The sequence below is a fragment of the Pomacea canaliculata genome, linkage group LG4 (genome assembly GCF_003073045.1).
Source record: "Pomacea canaliculata isolate SZHN2017 linkage group LG4, ASM307304v1, whole genome shotgun sequence".
Classification (NCBI taxonomy): Eukaryota; Metazoa; Mollusca; class Gastropoda; order Architaenioglossa; family Ampullariidae; genus Pomacea; species Pomacea canaliculata.
In genome coordinates, this window is record NC_037593.1 from 3,457,337 (window position 1) to 3,472,299 (window position 14,963).

Here is a 14,963-nt window from a genome sequence, read left to right on the forward strand (position 1 = left end):
TGATGTCATCGAAAGAGCTTTCAGCATATTAATGAAATGCTTTTATGACAGCATGCCTACTTGCGTTACATTGCAAGAAATGAGATATCTTTCTAAAACAGAAAGATTTCCTTTTTTCACAGGCATGTATTTTACAAATGTAACAGAGACATTCAGATTTTGCAAATTAATATCTTGTAATGAAGCAAACTCATTTATTTGAAATTTTTTTTTTAAGACATAAAATAGACTGCAGTGGAAATCTTAATGTCAAGCTCAAACAAACTTTAAAATGGGCAGAAAAGTACATTACCTCTCCCATAAAGCGGCTACGAAGACTTAGGTGGGCCATGAAGTTGGAGCTGTCAGTGTTAACGCATGTTGGTCTTCTATCTAGAGTGGCTGGCTGCAAGCCAAAGTAAATGTCCTTCATCAACAGACATTCTTTACTCAGCTATTTACTTGCCCCTTTAAGCACATAAATCTGCATGTTCACAAGAACCATTAAGACTATTTATTCACATAAACCTGCATGATCACAAGAACCAGCAAGACTATTTAAGACACAAATCTGCATGATCACAAGAACCAGTATTTATGTACATATTGTAACACCAAGTACATACAATGAGATGATATCCTGGATAAACCCAAATTTATATTTTTAAAATAGTTCCTGTCAGAAAAAAAACTACTATGCCTAAATATCTATTCTCCTGTTTTGTTTGCTAAATTCTATTCCATGGTGTACATTTTTTCACCTCTGTCAAAGTCCAGTGTACCTAAGTAGAGAAGCTAAAGTATTCTTTCTATTTTCATCTCCATCATGCAGTGTTCAACTTGCTGCAATAGGTTACATGGCTTGAACATTATTTGGCTCTGTTCACCAGACATAGCAGAGCTCTGACTACTCATTCAGTGGATTTTATGAGAACTTTATGTCGAAAAAGCAGGAGAATACAAATGTAACCCACTCCACTCACAACCCAACCCACAACACACAGAACCAAGCTCATCTGAACAACTAGAATCTTCCTTCTTTCTAGTGACTGGAACCCAAACACTAAAATCAGGAGAAAACGTGACAGACTCACGCCCAGTGGTGCAGAATTTTTGTTGTAGCCAGCATAGTTAAGGACACTCTCTGTGGCCAAGGCCAGACCAGAATGTTGGTGGATGCCAGCTGAGGCATTTTCCATGTTTAGCACATAGTGGATAAGATGAGAGCGTACAGCATTGGGAGCCCACTTCATTGATTCTTGTAGAATTTCTTACTGAACTCAGCAAAATCTTTCACTGTATTCTGAGGGAAAAAAAAACAACCAAAAAATAAAAAATTTAATGTACCATAAGAACTGTATTTTAAAAGCTGCAGAAAAACTGTAGAAAATAAACTAAGAAATCAAAAAAACTGTGCATACATCTGAAATCTCGACAAAGTAATAAAAGAAGCTTTACAGACCTCTCTCTCCAGCATAGTGTCCATAATACGCAGACAGTATGGGGTACCAGACACAGGCAGCTTGGGAGCATCCTCATGAGGATCCTGGTATGTAGAGTACATAATCAAAGTGACTACCCTGATGTTAAAGTGCAAGTTTACTAGAAAGGAGGTCAGGTCCTATGAAATTTGTGCTTATCTATTTTCTAACCTAAACAGAACATGAAAAAATGTTAATTGACATAAAGTGATTCACAAAAACAACTACATAAAGGAATTTATTGTTAATGAAACCTTACCATTTCCAGAGCCCTGGATAAAACCTGTAAAATATCCAGCATGGTTCTCAACACTGTACCGCTCCAAAGCAAATGTGGAAACCTGTAAGCCAAAAAAAATTCTCTAAGCATCAGAAAGAGGATGATTTCCTTTAAAAATTACTGCCATTTTTTTCATGTGGAATGGTATCAGTTTACCGCTTAAAGCTACATATCAATGGTCAAGTGCTAATGTTGTGCAAATGAAAGCTTAAAAACTCATGTATCCATTTGAAGATAAATGTTAATGCAATCAATTTTACTGTCAGGCTTCTTTCATAAGCAGAAGAAAGAAGTAGCCTGCATTTAAAATGCATTTAAAATTTCTAACATAAAGCACGATGTCCACAGATGTAAAGTGCTAAGATTTACTTTCAGAAATGAACAATAAAATCTCATTTACTAGTTCATGCATAACACGTATCACTATTCATACAAAGCTTATGCAAAATCCAAAGTTTCATATTCCTGCCCATTGAATATAAGAAGTCAGGTGCAAAAATCCTTTAGTTTAACAGTTCAATAAAGTATATAAATCATGGACAAGAGCCCATCCTGAATATGGATCAGTCTGAAATGATGATAAATGATCCACTACATTTCATATTCTGACAGTCTTCCTGCAGCCTAACAAGATAAAGAGCCTAAACTCTACTATCAGATAACCAATTTCAATGTTTCCCTAAGTTTGTAAGTCTTCTTAAGCACACATTCTAAATAAGCTTTTCACTCAAATAATTGCACATTGAGAACATGCACAGCTAATAGCACACACCTTTCCACCAGTCTTGATAGAAAATTATCTGCCACACGGCGAATGCGTTTATTAGCGTGATTGAACTGAATCAGTAGGTACTGAGCATGACTGTCTATCTCCTTCTCTCTTTCTTCTGTTCGAGGCTGTATGAAAAATATAAAGAGCTGGAAAACATTTCACTAGGAACTCTTTCCACTCTCCACAGTAACAAAAATATTCACAAACTATCACTCTATTAGTTGAAGAGAAAAATATTAAAGGAATTATACAATGCAACCAATTTGCAAATGCTATTTAAAAAACTGTCAGTGTTGGCAAATAAATTTTAAAGGCATTACTTAATCTATGCTCCTAAACAACTAGTTGAAGACAGCACAATTGATCTAAATGTGACGAAGTAGATTAGCAGCAAGTAATGATCTAAATATGAATGTTTTAAAACCTACTGCAAAATTTCAAGCCTCAATGAAGCCTGATGCTTACTTTGCTGGCAGTTAGGTCCAGAAAGTTGCCGAAAGCCTTTTCAGCCACTGCTTGCACGCATGTCCACATTCCTATACAAAAAATATATATGAAGCTAAACTACCAGAGGCCCATGATTTTCTTTATTAGAATTTTGCAAACAAAAGTTGGGAAGCCAGAAAAGATAGTCCTCATTACTTTAAAACTTTCATCGTCAGATTATTTGTTCATGCAATAAATATAATCAATATTAATACTCATTGTTGAATAGAAACAGTACTGGGAAAATGTAAAATGAAAAACTCACCATCTTTGTCTTTGATCAGGACGTCATTCTTGAGATATTTGAAAAGCCCGTGGAATGCTTGTGGATCCGAGGAATACTGTATCCTACAAAAATATGCTCTCAAGGATGCACGTATACACACTCTCACCCAGATTTACATACATATTTTCATGTGTGTGCTTAATATAAGACTTTGTCATCACCATTGGTACACACCAAGGAAAGCACCACAATGCACCAGCAGTAAATCTATGCTAGTGACAGCTGCTTCATATTCTTTTTATTGCCATGGATGTGTTATGACTTTCAATTCCTCACAATTATTGTTTTCCCACTTCTTTCCCTTTTATCGTTTGCAACCTGTGCTATCCTGATGAGAATTGAGCTAAGTGCCAAGCAGGAAAATGTACTAAGCAAGTGCTTTTTTCATTATTCATAATCATCATGGTCCTCTCTTCTTCTGCAAACATCAGTAACAGACTTTTAAAAAGTTGATGTATTTACAGCCTATGAAAAAACAAACAAACAATCTGTTCGCAACCTATTTACCTCAGCGTCTCAAGACGAAACACAGACAGAATGTATGTGCACTGTGCAAAGGTGAAACGATAGATAAGCGCAGATGCATCTGGGTTGTTGTCCAGTAAGGCGATGATATTGGAGCGAAGCTCACTTAGCTCCCCCTAGGACCCAACAGTAAGATGATCAGCAGTTAGTACATGAACGTACTGATCTAACTAAAGCCATTACATGAGATATTCTTCAGAGAAAATAACACTTTTGGAGAAACTCCCACGATACACTCCAGCACAGATTTACGCTGAGACTGCCTTTGTGTAACAAGTGCATTTAAGCATCTCTTGAAAGGGCCATAACCAGGCTATTTTAGATAGAAAAAATGCCCTTGATTGCTTGGAAGCAATATATGAAAAAATGGCATTATGTACATAGCAGAACTGAAAAAAATGTTAAGAGCACAAAAATCTAATGAACAATTTATATTATTGAACTACACACCTACCCCACAAAAATGTTATCACAGACATGTTGATTTGGGGGCAAAAATTTGGTACAGAAGGAAATGTCAGCAATTTGTCTTTTCGCCTGCTTACAACACAAAGGCATTCTGTTACTAGAATTCACTGACCTATGAAAAGTACCTGTTATCTAGTTTAATACTATTTTGGTTAAAACAGCCTAAATCATTTAGGTGACCAAGACATGAAGCTTGATTTTATTTAAAGTGCCAGAAAGACAAGGGAGGTGTATACCGGAGCAACTGAGTCATTCCTCAATGCAGCATTGTATAATAGTTCCTTGCGGATGGCTTCCTTAGACAGCAAGGGAGGAGATTTTGTGGCAATGACACACACACCACTATACCACTCATGTGGCCAGAGACCTGTAAAGCAACACACATTTTTAATAAACACAACAAGGGCATTTGTCTATCCTAGTAGTTAGTGATCTCTACCTCAGGTTGCCTGTTGAAAGGACAACCCAGAAACATGACTGGAAAACTACCCTGTCCATCCTGATTTGTCAGGAAATGTAAAAGGCAGAATAATGTGAAGGTCTAACTCCGTGATAAAGGCTACAACACTCTTTACATTTATGTAACCAATTCAAAGAGATGCACTAGTAGCTACATGGGATGGGCAGTGTTAATGACTTTTTTGTATACTGGGTAAAGTGGGCCCCAACATTCTCTTTCCCTGCTGTTAACTTTCTCTGAAAGATCAGATCCCCATTCACTGCTGGATGTTCTAGTTATTGCTCTAAGCAACCCTCACACATTTGTCTGCATTTGTCTGCTACAGTACCCATAAGGTTATGGAACTTACAGTGCCCATAAGGTTATAGAATGCAGATAAAAAAGAAATATGATAACGAAGAAAACCTGTTATTAGCTACTTGCCAAGTTAAAATTAGTTAAAATTGTTACATACTTTCAAGCTTGATGTTGTTTGTGCTCTATTTTCGTGCTCAGTAGCAGGAACTTTGTAAAGCTGACTTCTAGCAAGCAAATTAAATCTAACATAACCTATTGCATAGAAGGCTACAAGAGCATTAGGCATGCTAAAATAAAGACTGAAAGCAAGAATATTTTTGGTCTTATTACATGGACATTTTTTCCCTTTTTTTCCCCCTCCATGTACCTGTGTGAGGGGATCTAGGCAGAAAATCTAAGGTTCAACAGTCTGAAACCCTTAGCATATATATAGTGTAATTCCAAGCTGTGTGAGAGCTCACCCTACATTGTAGTTTCAGGAAATAAAATAAAAACAGGTCAGACAAGCTGAACTACACAAACTCAAATAAGCTGAAATGATAACTTGTGTTGTAACAACAATGACAAAATGAAAAATAAACAGATGTGATAGCAATGTCTAATTGATAGCAATAAAAATGATGATGCCAATAAATGAGAACAAAAAAATCAGTAGAATTAAAGTAATATCATACTTGAGTCCTCATCTGTGAACCCCATAACAACAGAATACTGCCAAAAGTCTCTGAAAAGTTTGTGTAAACGGCGATTTCGGATCTTTGATGACTGGCAACCGCCTCATCAACACAGCTATCACAGGAATCAACACTCCAAGGTTACCTGCAGTGCTGGATGCCTGAAATAATTACCATGTTTAAATAAGATAAAGGCTTTGAAAGGCTTATCTTATGAGTCATAAACCTTCAGAACTGTGTGCAAAAATACAATCTGAAAATAGCTTTTTATCTAGAGAAAGCTTTTACTCACATAAACGTTTTCATAAAAAAAAAAACTCCTTCACTGAGTTAGGCCTATAAGGCAGCGCCTATACCTGGCATCCACATAGTTTAGCTTTAAAACAAAAAATAAACAATTATAAAAGGACAATTACGGTGAGTAAATAATAAACAACTCAAAATGATAAAGCTGAGCAAACAGAAGTTGGCTACTTATCCTGGCTCCCATGGAGAAATGAATCAAAGTCACAAAATACTTTAAAGCACAATGGAATCTTCTTTGGATTGTTGTGTTTCTTTCGAAAAATGTCTTACATTTGCCTTGGTAAAACTTTTACAATTTTTTTCTAATGAAAACAATTGTAATTACAGCAATGTTATTAATTACTAACCTTCATGAGACCTGAAACTTTTTCACTGACTCGTTTGGCCTCTAACCCCATCTGCACAAACAGCTCTAGCAGCCGGCATAGAAGGTCAAGCTGTTCTGTTTCTCCAGAAATGTTGGCAGCAATGTTGGCAAGGGCATTAATCACAGCCTGTGACACTTGTCTGTTGGTTAAAAAATTAATCTCTGCTATACTTTTGCATTAGTAAAGATATTTGCAAATGGCACCAACAGTCTGTACAAATGACACCCTGAGAAAAAATAATAATCACAGATTTTTGATAAATAATAAATAACATTACCATTACCATTATTCAACTACAGCAAAGTGTATAGCTGAGTGGTTAGAGCACTGGTATCCAAACCAAAACACATGCCAGTTAAATACCCTTGTGGCTCAGTAAACTTCTTCCAGTCAACTCAGCTGTCAGAAATGGGTGCCTGACTCTGTCTAAGCCAGTGGTTCTTAACCTTGTTTGAGGTACCGAACCCACAAGTTTCAATATGCACATTCACCGAACCCTTCTTATGTGTCATCACGAATTGCGGGTGTGTCATTACCTCAGTGGCGGAGGCTCCACCGAACCCCTGAGACAGACTCACCGAACTCCTAGGGTTCGATCAAACCCCGGTTAAGAACCACTGGTCTAAGCTTTGAAAACTTACTTAAGAGAAGTTTAAGAAATAACTCAGTGTGATCTCTGTTTATTTGTGGTTAGCGTCTCTTAACATAACAAAACATAACAATGCAGTAAACGAGTAAAGGGTCTGTTTCACACCCTCAAAAATGTACCTGGGGTGTGTGCAGCTCACGGCCTAAAAAAACCAATTACCTGTAACCACGAATTTTTTCATCTGCTTCCGTAGGCTTATAAGGTGCACAACTCTCAACACTGATCTGAGCAAACATAGCCATCACTTCCTGATAGATGCCAGACTGCAATGGCAAAGAATTACTTCACTAGTCATTTTGTACATCAATGAAAATATCCATCTGCTAGTGCTGTCATCAAAATATCTGACTACCTCACTGTCACTATCCTAGCCAGAACCTCTACTTTTTACTTCTATAAATCAACATATAAGTTTTTTTCCTATAACTGACTTATTTTCACGAATAATTATATTATATATATATGTAAAAATAATGTCAGCAATTCTTTCCACTTCTTGCTAAGCAAAACTCAAAACCCTCTACTCACACATCCAGCCATGACCATGCAACCTAGCTGGTCCACGATGAGCACATCAAGTGGGGAAGGTGGCGAACAGAAGCGCTGCTGAAATATCTGCAAAATGGACTCCACTGTCTTTGGCGTGTCCTTCAGGGAAACTGCCAGGTGGCTCAGTGTCAGAATGGTGTTTGTTGAGATCAGATTCGATTCCCTAGCAATCAAAATTTAACTTACTAAGATTCAAGTATAATCTTAAGATAAAGCTTTAAAAGACACACATACCCTTTTAACTGAATTCACACATGACAGCTGTGAATATGTCATACACAACAGCATGGCTGCTGTAAATCCTGCCTTCCTAAAACATGACAGCAGTAAAGTGAAGCTGCTTAATAACAGAAGACAAAAAACCTTATGCTTCTACTTCTGTTTACAAGATGACAGTTTCCAACTTGTAAGCTATCTATAACCATCTCCAAAATTTAGATAAAAATAGCAAATCATAAAAAGAACACCTATTACTCTGTCATCATACTTTCTTGAAACATGCTAAAAACAAATCAGGACTACTATTAACTAAAAACACATTCAACTACCAAACTAAATAGGAATCAATAAGAAAAATCAGCACTGGAAAAAAGTTAATGATTAAAAGGACAACAATTAAAACAACTTAACTATCATAAGTTTATATTATGTCATGTCACACTTAGTCAAAATAAGAAATTATTTAACAGCAGGTAAAAGTAACTGGAGAAGATCTTATTAAGAAAATCAAATGCCAGCAAAAATTGTACTAAATGACTTTAGCCAAAAACTTTCCAAAAAAATTTAAGTGTCAACAAAGAGAAATTTAAAGTACTGTACTATGGTTAATATCCGACTTGAGCAAGAAAATAGTATGCCACTAGTAAACTAGCAATAATGAAAAAAAAACAAAGACAGGCATACCTATATCTGGATATAATTATAATCAGTTTATTAACTTCACCTGGATGTGTTAGGGCAGGTGGGGGAAAGCAAAAGCTGACATGATTCTTCGTGTATGACAGACAGGATAATCTTAAATACGGGGAGGGGAAACATGCTATGTTTCAGATGTGCAATCAAATTTAACATGACATGTATAAAATAATGGAACGCAGGGGATAGAGCAGTTGAATCCTGATAGTGTGAGGAATGTGCAAATATGGGTATATATGTATACACAGGTATGCACACACTTTTACACACACATATACCCAGGCATGTATGCACATGTGTATACATATGTTTGTTGCATATCTGTTTCTGTCTGCATGTGTCACTTGCTTACTTCCAGACCAAACAAGAGATGCAGAAAAAACAGTGGAAGAAGCTAAGAAAAGAAGCAAGAAGAAAAGACCCTAAAGCACAAAAGAGAAAAACAAATGATCGTGACATATTTCTTAATGACTGTCAAATACTTGTTCAGAATTCATGCATTTTTAAAGACAATCATACTTGTCAACAAATTCACTCATTTGTTAACAGTCATAAAGTTGTTGATGACAGTCAAATACTTGCTGAGGATTGTCATGCACTTTTAATGCAATCATGTACTTGTCAATGATAGTCACACTTTTATTATAGTCATAAGTGTGTTAGCAATAGCCAAATATTTGTTAAATGTTAATAAATTCTATAAGCTTAGTAGTGATCTGCTTCTCAGCACTCAATCTTATTTGTGATGGCAACAAGCTAAATCAACCTAAACCTGTCTCCACTTTTATGCTCATGTATAATTCTATCAACACAGGAGACTGACTAGTTGTAACACCGTTGAATAAGATGTTCAATTTCTGTCTTGGATAGATATATAAGCACAATCTCATTCCCATGAAAGACTACCCCAAGATAACCCTCCACAGAAAAGCATGTCTTCATAGTTGAACACCCTCACACCACAGCAAATACAAGCCAAAGCACTGCTTCCCTCAAAACCACAAAGCAGTAGCTACTGTAATGTTAAGCATAGAAGAGAAATAAAAAAATCTTGTTAAGACATGTAGCTGAGATAATGAAAGGTTGGGCAGCTTTGCCTTTCAACATCTGCAGGCTCAAAATTGGTGCTGTTGGGCTGCAGAAATTTCATAATATTTCTTAGCTGCTTCCATCTCACATCTGCAGATTTTGTTTGCTTTGCTCTGATGCAGGAAAAAAAAAAAAAGAAAGCAATGCACATAACAAAGAGAAAATGACAATGAAAATCAAGTGGGTACAAAATTAACACAAGTACAGGCAAGAAGCTGCTTCTCATGCAGTAAATAAAAGACATGCCAGCAAAGTTCCCTTTTGTATCATGTCATCAAAAGAATTAGTGTGGGGAATAGGGGTTTATTAAAAAAAAAAAAAAGTGATCTAACACCAAATGAACAACTTTGATAGTCTTTATACATTAAAAAACTGAAAAGCTGTATCAGCAAGAAAAAGGTTTCGGTGCTTATGAGCATAACAAATGTAAAAAAAAGAATACAAGGCAGAATGAAAAAGCAGATTATCTTGCTGTCTGTTATATATGGTACTTATATCAGTGCAGTGGCTATAGCTCTAACCTTTAGGAAATTGAAAAACAGCATCCTCAGTTACCCTTGGCTTGATCTAACAGCAATAAAGTTTAACAAATAATCTATAAAGAACTGCCCCCTTCATCATGAATATTTATATTTCACTGTGACACCAATACTACAAAAAAAAAAAGTTAAGCCCTGAAGTTACCCTTCAATTATTTTTAGACATTTTGGCACAAGTTGTAGACATTTCTATCATCAGCTTGGACTGGGATGACTTAAGCTATCAGCATCATATGACAAAATGGACTCACACTGAATACACTGGGCACCTGTAGTTTGTGTTTACCTGGATTACATGTTCTCATGTGATTTGTTCACCTATTAATAAACTGTCCTTTCTAATAGTCTGTGTTTCTCAACACAGAAAATGAAGAAAAGAACTATTATAATCTGAAACAAGGATAATACATCTACTTAAATAAGCAACAAAGACTTTTTAATGAAAACTGCACCTCATCCTTTTCTTAAGGCTACACAAACTGCCCTTGCAGATTGTCATGAATAACTCATAATGAACATGCATACAGTCACAAAAGTTCCCTTTAGCTTGTATCCCATGCTCTCCCCAATCAGGATACAGTTTAACACCACAAAACCATGCATAATATACATATTGCATATTTTATGTGTCTACATTGTGAAAGCCTCAGCCAATGAGACATGTGGGACCATAATGTTAATTTGGTGTATCTGTACACAAATGCGACATCAATCTCTGTCTGCATGGTAATTACTGTAGACTTATTTAAGAATCTTGCAATAGCATCTGGCCTTATGCACACCACTATAGCCCTTTAAAAGATCCTACAAGAGTTTTCTGAAGTTACCTGTAATAAAAAGTGTTTCCTTTCTATACTGTTCTGAAAAGGACCGCGTTTTAACAAATTTGCTTTTAAACAATTGTATTTGATGAAGATTTGCTGTAAGATAGCTGCATTTAGGAAGAAATTTCTTATTAACCCCATTTGGAGATAAAATGCAGTCTAAGTACAGTAAACTAACTTGTACATATTGTACATATGTACTTGTACCATCTTAGTGACAAGCAGCATAATAAAACATAACTTGCAATCAACTCTGAACATAAAACGAAACTTGTAAATCCAATTAGTTTGCAGTGCATTATGGCATACATCATACATTTGGAAGAATATTTGTAATGAAGACAAGGTGGGTGGTGGGTGTCTGAAACAAGAAAGGGAGCTCACAACAATGACATTCTTATTGGTGACAAGCCCCTGGTCATGCAGTAAGGAAGAATAAGACAACAGAGAAGTACACATGGACATAAGCAGTCTTCCATAACAAAAGAAAATCATGCAAACTATTAAATACACAATCAGTTACAAACATTATTACACAATGGGTGCCTTCTCTGTACATTCATATTCAGACAACAACCAGTGCTGTAAATACAGATATGATGGATAGCAGTTAAAGCAAAACAATCCATGCACCATAGCATGTTGGACAGCTACTGGCCAACTAAATCTTGAAGCTGTTGCCTTAAAGTCCAAGAAGAAAATACTAAAAAAAGTTTTAAAAAATCAGAGCTTAAGCTGTTATTCAGAAGTGTAGAAACATTGGTGAGTTTTGATAAATATTTCCATATACTGCCAGTCAATGAAATTCAGCCAAAGACAGAAAGATTTATCGTCAATACGTTGATGAAACAAATCATAGCTATGCGGCCAAACTGAAGCTCTGTTCTGTTCTCCTAAATGTCCTAAAATCAGGCAAACAAAACATAATTTGTGATAGAGAAACAGAGGAATGTTGAAAGCCTTTTCAGCAGGAAAATGTTCTGCTACAGCTTTCCATCATTGGACCTAAAACTTTTATGAGAAAATACCTGACCAGCTGTCTAACGAGCAGAACAGTGAACAGCCAACTGCTTAAAGGACTGGCACTTGAACCAAGATGCCTACCGGTTCAATACTGGTATAGTACAGCAAACTTTTCCCATTTGACTCAGTCATCAGGAATGGGTACCTGACTCTAAAGCAGTTTGGGGGGAAGTAAGGCAGCAAGGGAGAGGAGATGAGCGCTGCCCTCACATAAAGCTACCCTAGAGAAAAGTGAGGTCTCCAACACTTCACTCCTCAACGACCTAGAAAACATTTACAACAAATGCGCTTTACCTACTGAACAGAAAATTTGCTACATAGTCTACCAAACTGAGGATGAAAATGAAGAGAAGAAGGATGTCTTTTACGTAAAGTAAAGAAGTAAAAAGAAATAAAAGAGACAAAGAAGATCGGGTCTGATTTTTCACACATACTTTCACATACCGATCACTCATTTCTGCACGATACAAGCGATTGGAGATTGATGCAAGAAAAGCTTGAACACAGTCTGCATCCACGTTCAAGCCTGCTTTCAATGCTCTGAAAAAAGATAACAGCCATCACACAATCTGGAATCTTCTAAAATATGTATCTATAAACAACAAGTCACTGTCTATTTACTCCCTTATACATCCATAAACCTCTTCTAAAAGAAACAGAAATAAAATCTTACTGCTTTCATCAAAATATGCACATTTTATCACTAACATACTGCGATGTATTTTTAATATTATACATACAGAATCAAATGCACATGCACATGCATGCACACACACACACACAGAGACATATACACATGATCAACCAAACACACCTGCATATGTTGTGAATGGCATTATCACGAAGATTTTCCAGTGTAGTCAGCAGTTTGTCTTTGGGCTTTCTGGCTCGCTTTGATCCCTGTTTATCTTCATCGGTGACAGTGATGCGTATGTTGGTTGGACTTGCTGAGTTCGTGGAGAGTGAGTACTTGTTCAGTTTGCTCAAGATTGGTGATGGGGTGACAAGAAAGTCTCTCAAAGAAGCCACCATGGTTGAAGCTAGGTGGGGAAACTTAACCGCCAGCTTCCCTATTGCCTGGAATTTAAAAAAACATTCCATCATATCTCTAATTAGGCCACCATTTAGCAGATGTACACATGCAGTATTGCAACAGAAATTACATGTATCATACGTCACAACAAATTTAAATGGCAATAGGCTTGTATAACCTGATATACGCAGTAGCAATGCAAGTGGGTGCTTGTTCCTTGACACCGACTTAGGTTATATTTACCATATAACCTGCACCAGACCAGCAAACCAGATTCCCTATCCAGAGAAAAATTACATCTGCTGAAGATGAAGCTCAAACCTTCTACTTTAAGGACTTTAAGATGCACCAGACAGGAAACACAATCATCACATTACCTCCAGGGCAACAAGTGTGAGCGGGGCATGCCTTAGAAGTAGTCTCTTCTCTGTGTTCATGCTGATCTTCTCTGACAGCTTCAGACACAAGTTCTCAGCATCTGGTTTAAATAAACAAATTAGGTCTCACCTCCTGGTTTATGTAAACAATTCAGTTCACATCATCTGGTTTATATAATCCATTCACATTTGCAGTCAAAATAACCAGTCAGATATTCAGACAAACATGTAAAATGACAAGAAAAGAGAAAGAAACGCCTCAAAGTAAATCAAACCTGCTTCATCTCGAATAGCCCAAAAAAGAAGATCAACACATGCTGCAACACTGTGCACATTTAGAGAATATGGATTGAATTCAAGGAGTTGATCAAGGTAACTGTGATGTCGTTTATCTAGTTCAGCTTGGCCAGCACGGTACAGTTCCGTCACAAACTCAAACACTTCACGCATAAACAATGCTGGCAGATCTGAAAGGAAAATTTGTTTGCTCTCATAGATCTGTCTTTCATTCCATAAAGGGATGGAAATCTTTTTAAGCTGATAAAAAAAAATGCATACAAAAACTCACTTATCAGGGCCAACACCAACATTCATAACAAGCAAATATTTTTTCATGCAAATAAACCACAAATAAAAAGTGGTTGACACAAACAGAAAAGTTATTGTGTTTATAATTAAGACATTTTGAGTGCAGTTCATAAAAACTATATTTACTTTTGAAAAATGTATTTTTTAAGATTGTTACAACTGTTTGTGTTTAGCTTATATGCAAGAGACAACTTTATAGACAATTACCTTTGTTCTTTGGGCTCCTCTTTATCACATGCAAGATATCACACACAACATATTTGAAGAACATTGTGTTTGTTTTTTATTTCTACTTATCATATATAAGAGACCACACTTAGCATATTTGTATTTCTGTTGATCATATGCTAGTTATTACATACCTTTTTCCTGCTCAAGCACATCTCTCAGCAAGGTGACCACAACGACAGTGATGGTTTCGCTGTATGACTTGTAAGGGAAACGTACCAAGTTTCCATTCTGCAACCAAAAAACAATATACTCCAAAAATGTGTGCAAATATAGCATTTCTTCAAACAAACACTTTACATTTTCTTTCCCTAGAAGCTTCTAGGTTTAGTGTTAGAAAGGGTAAAAGTCAGATAACTCGTCTTCCAGCAAAGAGAAAGGGAAACTGCTGAAATATAGCTATATTTATATAATTTTTTTAACCTGCATGTGTAATGGAATAAAGTAAATAATATTTTTAAAGGACGAAAATAAAAAGCTAAAAAAATACAACACAGTTTTAATCATTTAATACTAAATTTTAAAGTTCCAATTTATTTAAATATGTATAATCAGAAACAATATTACGAGGACCTTTCTGTAACAGAATGTTCACACTTGTACCTCATTAAATATCTCCAAATCACACCAAAAAATGTGAACCTGCAAGCCTTACACTTTTATGGATATATTCTACAACCATGGCATCCAGGTTTTTCAACATGTCCTTATTCAAAAGCCTCTTAGCCTGCAACAGAATTTTAAAAGTACAAAGCAGATAATATCAT

General features: G+C 36.1%; 1 protein-coding gene across 1 annotated transcript in view; it reads right to left on the reverse strand.

Annotated features, from left to right (window-relative positions):
• Positions 1 to 14,963, reverse strand: part of LOC112562124 (phosphatidylinositol 4-kinase alpha-like) — a 37,898-nt gene that overhangs the window by 18,939 nt on the left and 3,996 nt on the right. The window contains 22 exon segments of the mRNA XM_025235154.1: positions 293 to 385; positions 1,074 to 1,252; positions 1,255 to 1,282; positions 1,442 to 1,525; positions 1,720 to 1,801; positions 2,513 to 2,637; positions 2,978 to 3,048; positions 3,264 to 3,346; positions 3,792 to 3,925; positions 4,514 to 4,644; positions 5,709 to 5,778; positions 5,780 to 5,869; positions 6,362 to 6,521; positions 7,191 to 7,294; positions 7,560 to 7,743; positions 9,593 to 9,697; positions 12,415 to 12,510; positions 12,785 to 13,047; positions 13,381 to 13,481; positions 13,656 to 13,847; positions 14,331 to 14,427; positions 14,852 to 14,923. Coding sequence (XP_025090939.1) covers positions 293 to 385; positions 1,074 to 1,252; positions 1,255 to 1,282; positions 1,442 to 1,525; positions 1,720 to 1,801; positions 2,513 to 2,637; positions 2,978 to 3,048; positions 3,264 to 3,346; positions 3,792 to 3,925; positions 4,514 to 4,644; positions 5,709 to 5,778; positions 5,780 to 5,869; positions 6,362 to 6,521; positions 7,191 to 7,294; positions 7,560 to 7,743; positions 9,593 to 9,697; positions 12,415 to 12,510; positions 12,785 to 13,047; positions 13,381 to 13,481; positions 13,656 to 13,847; positions 14,331 to 14,427; positions 14,852 to 14,923 — 2,544 coding nt within the window.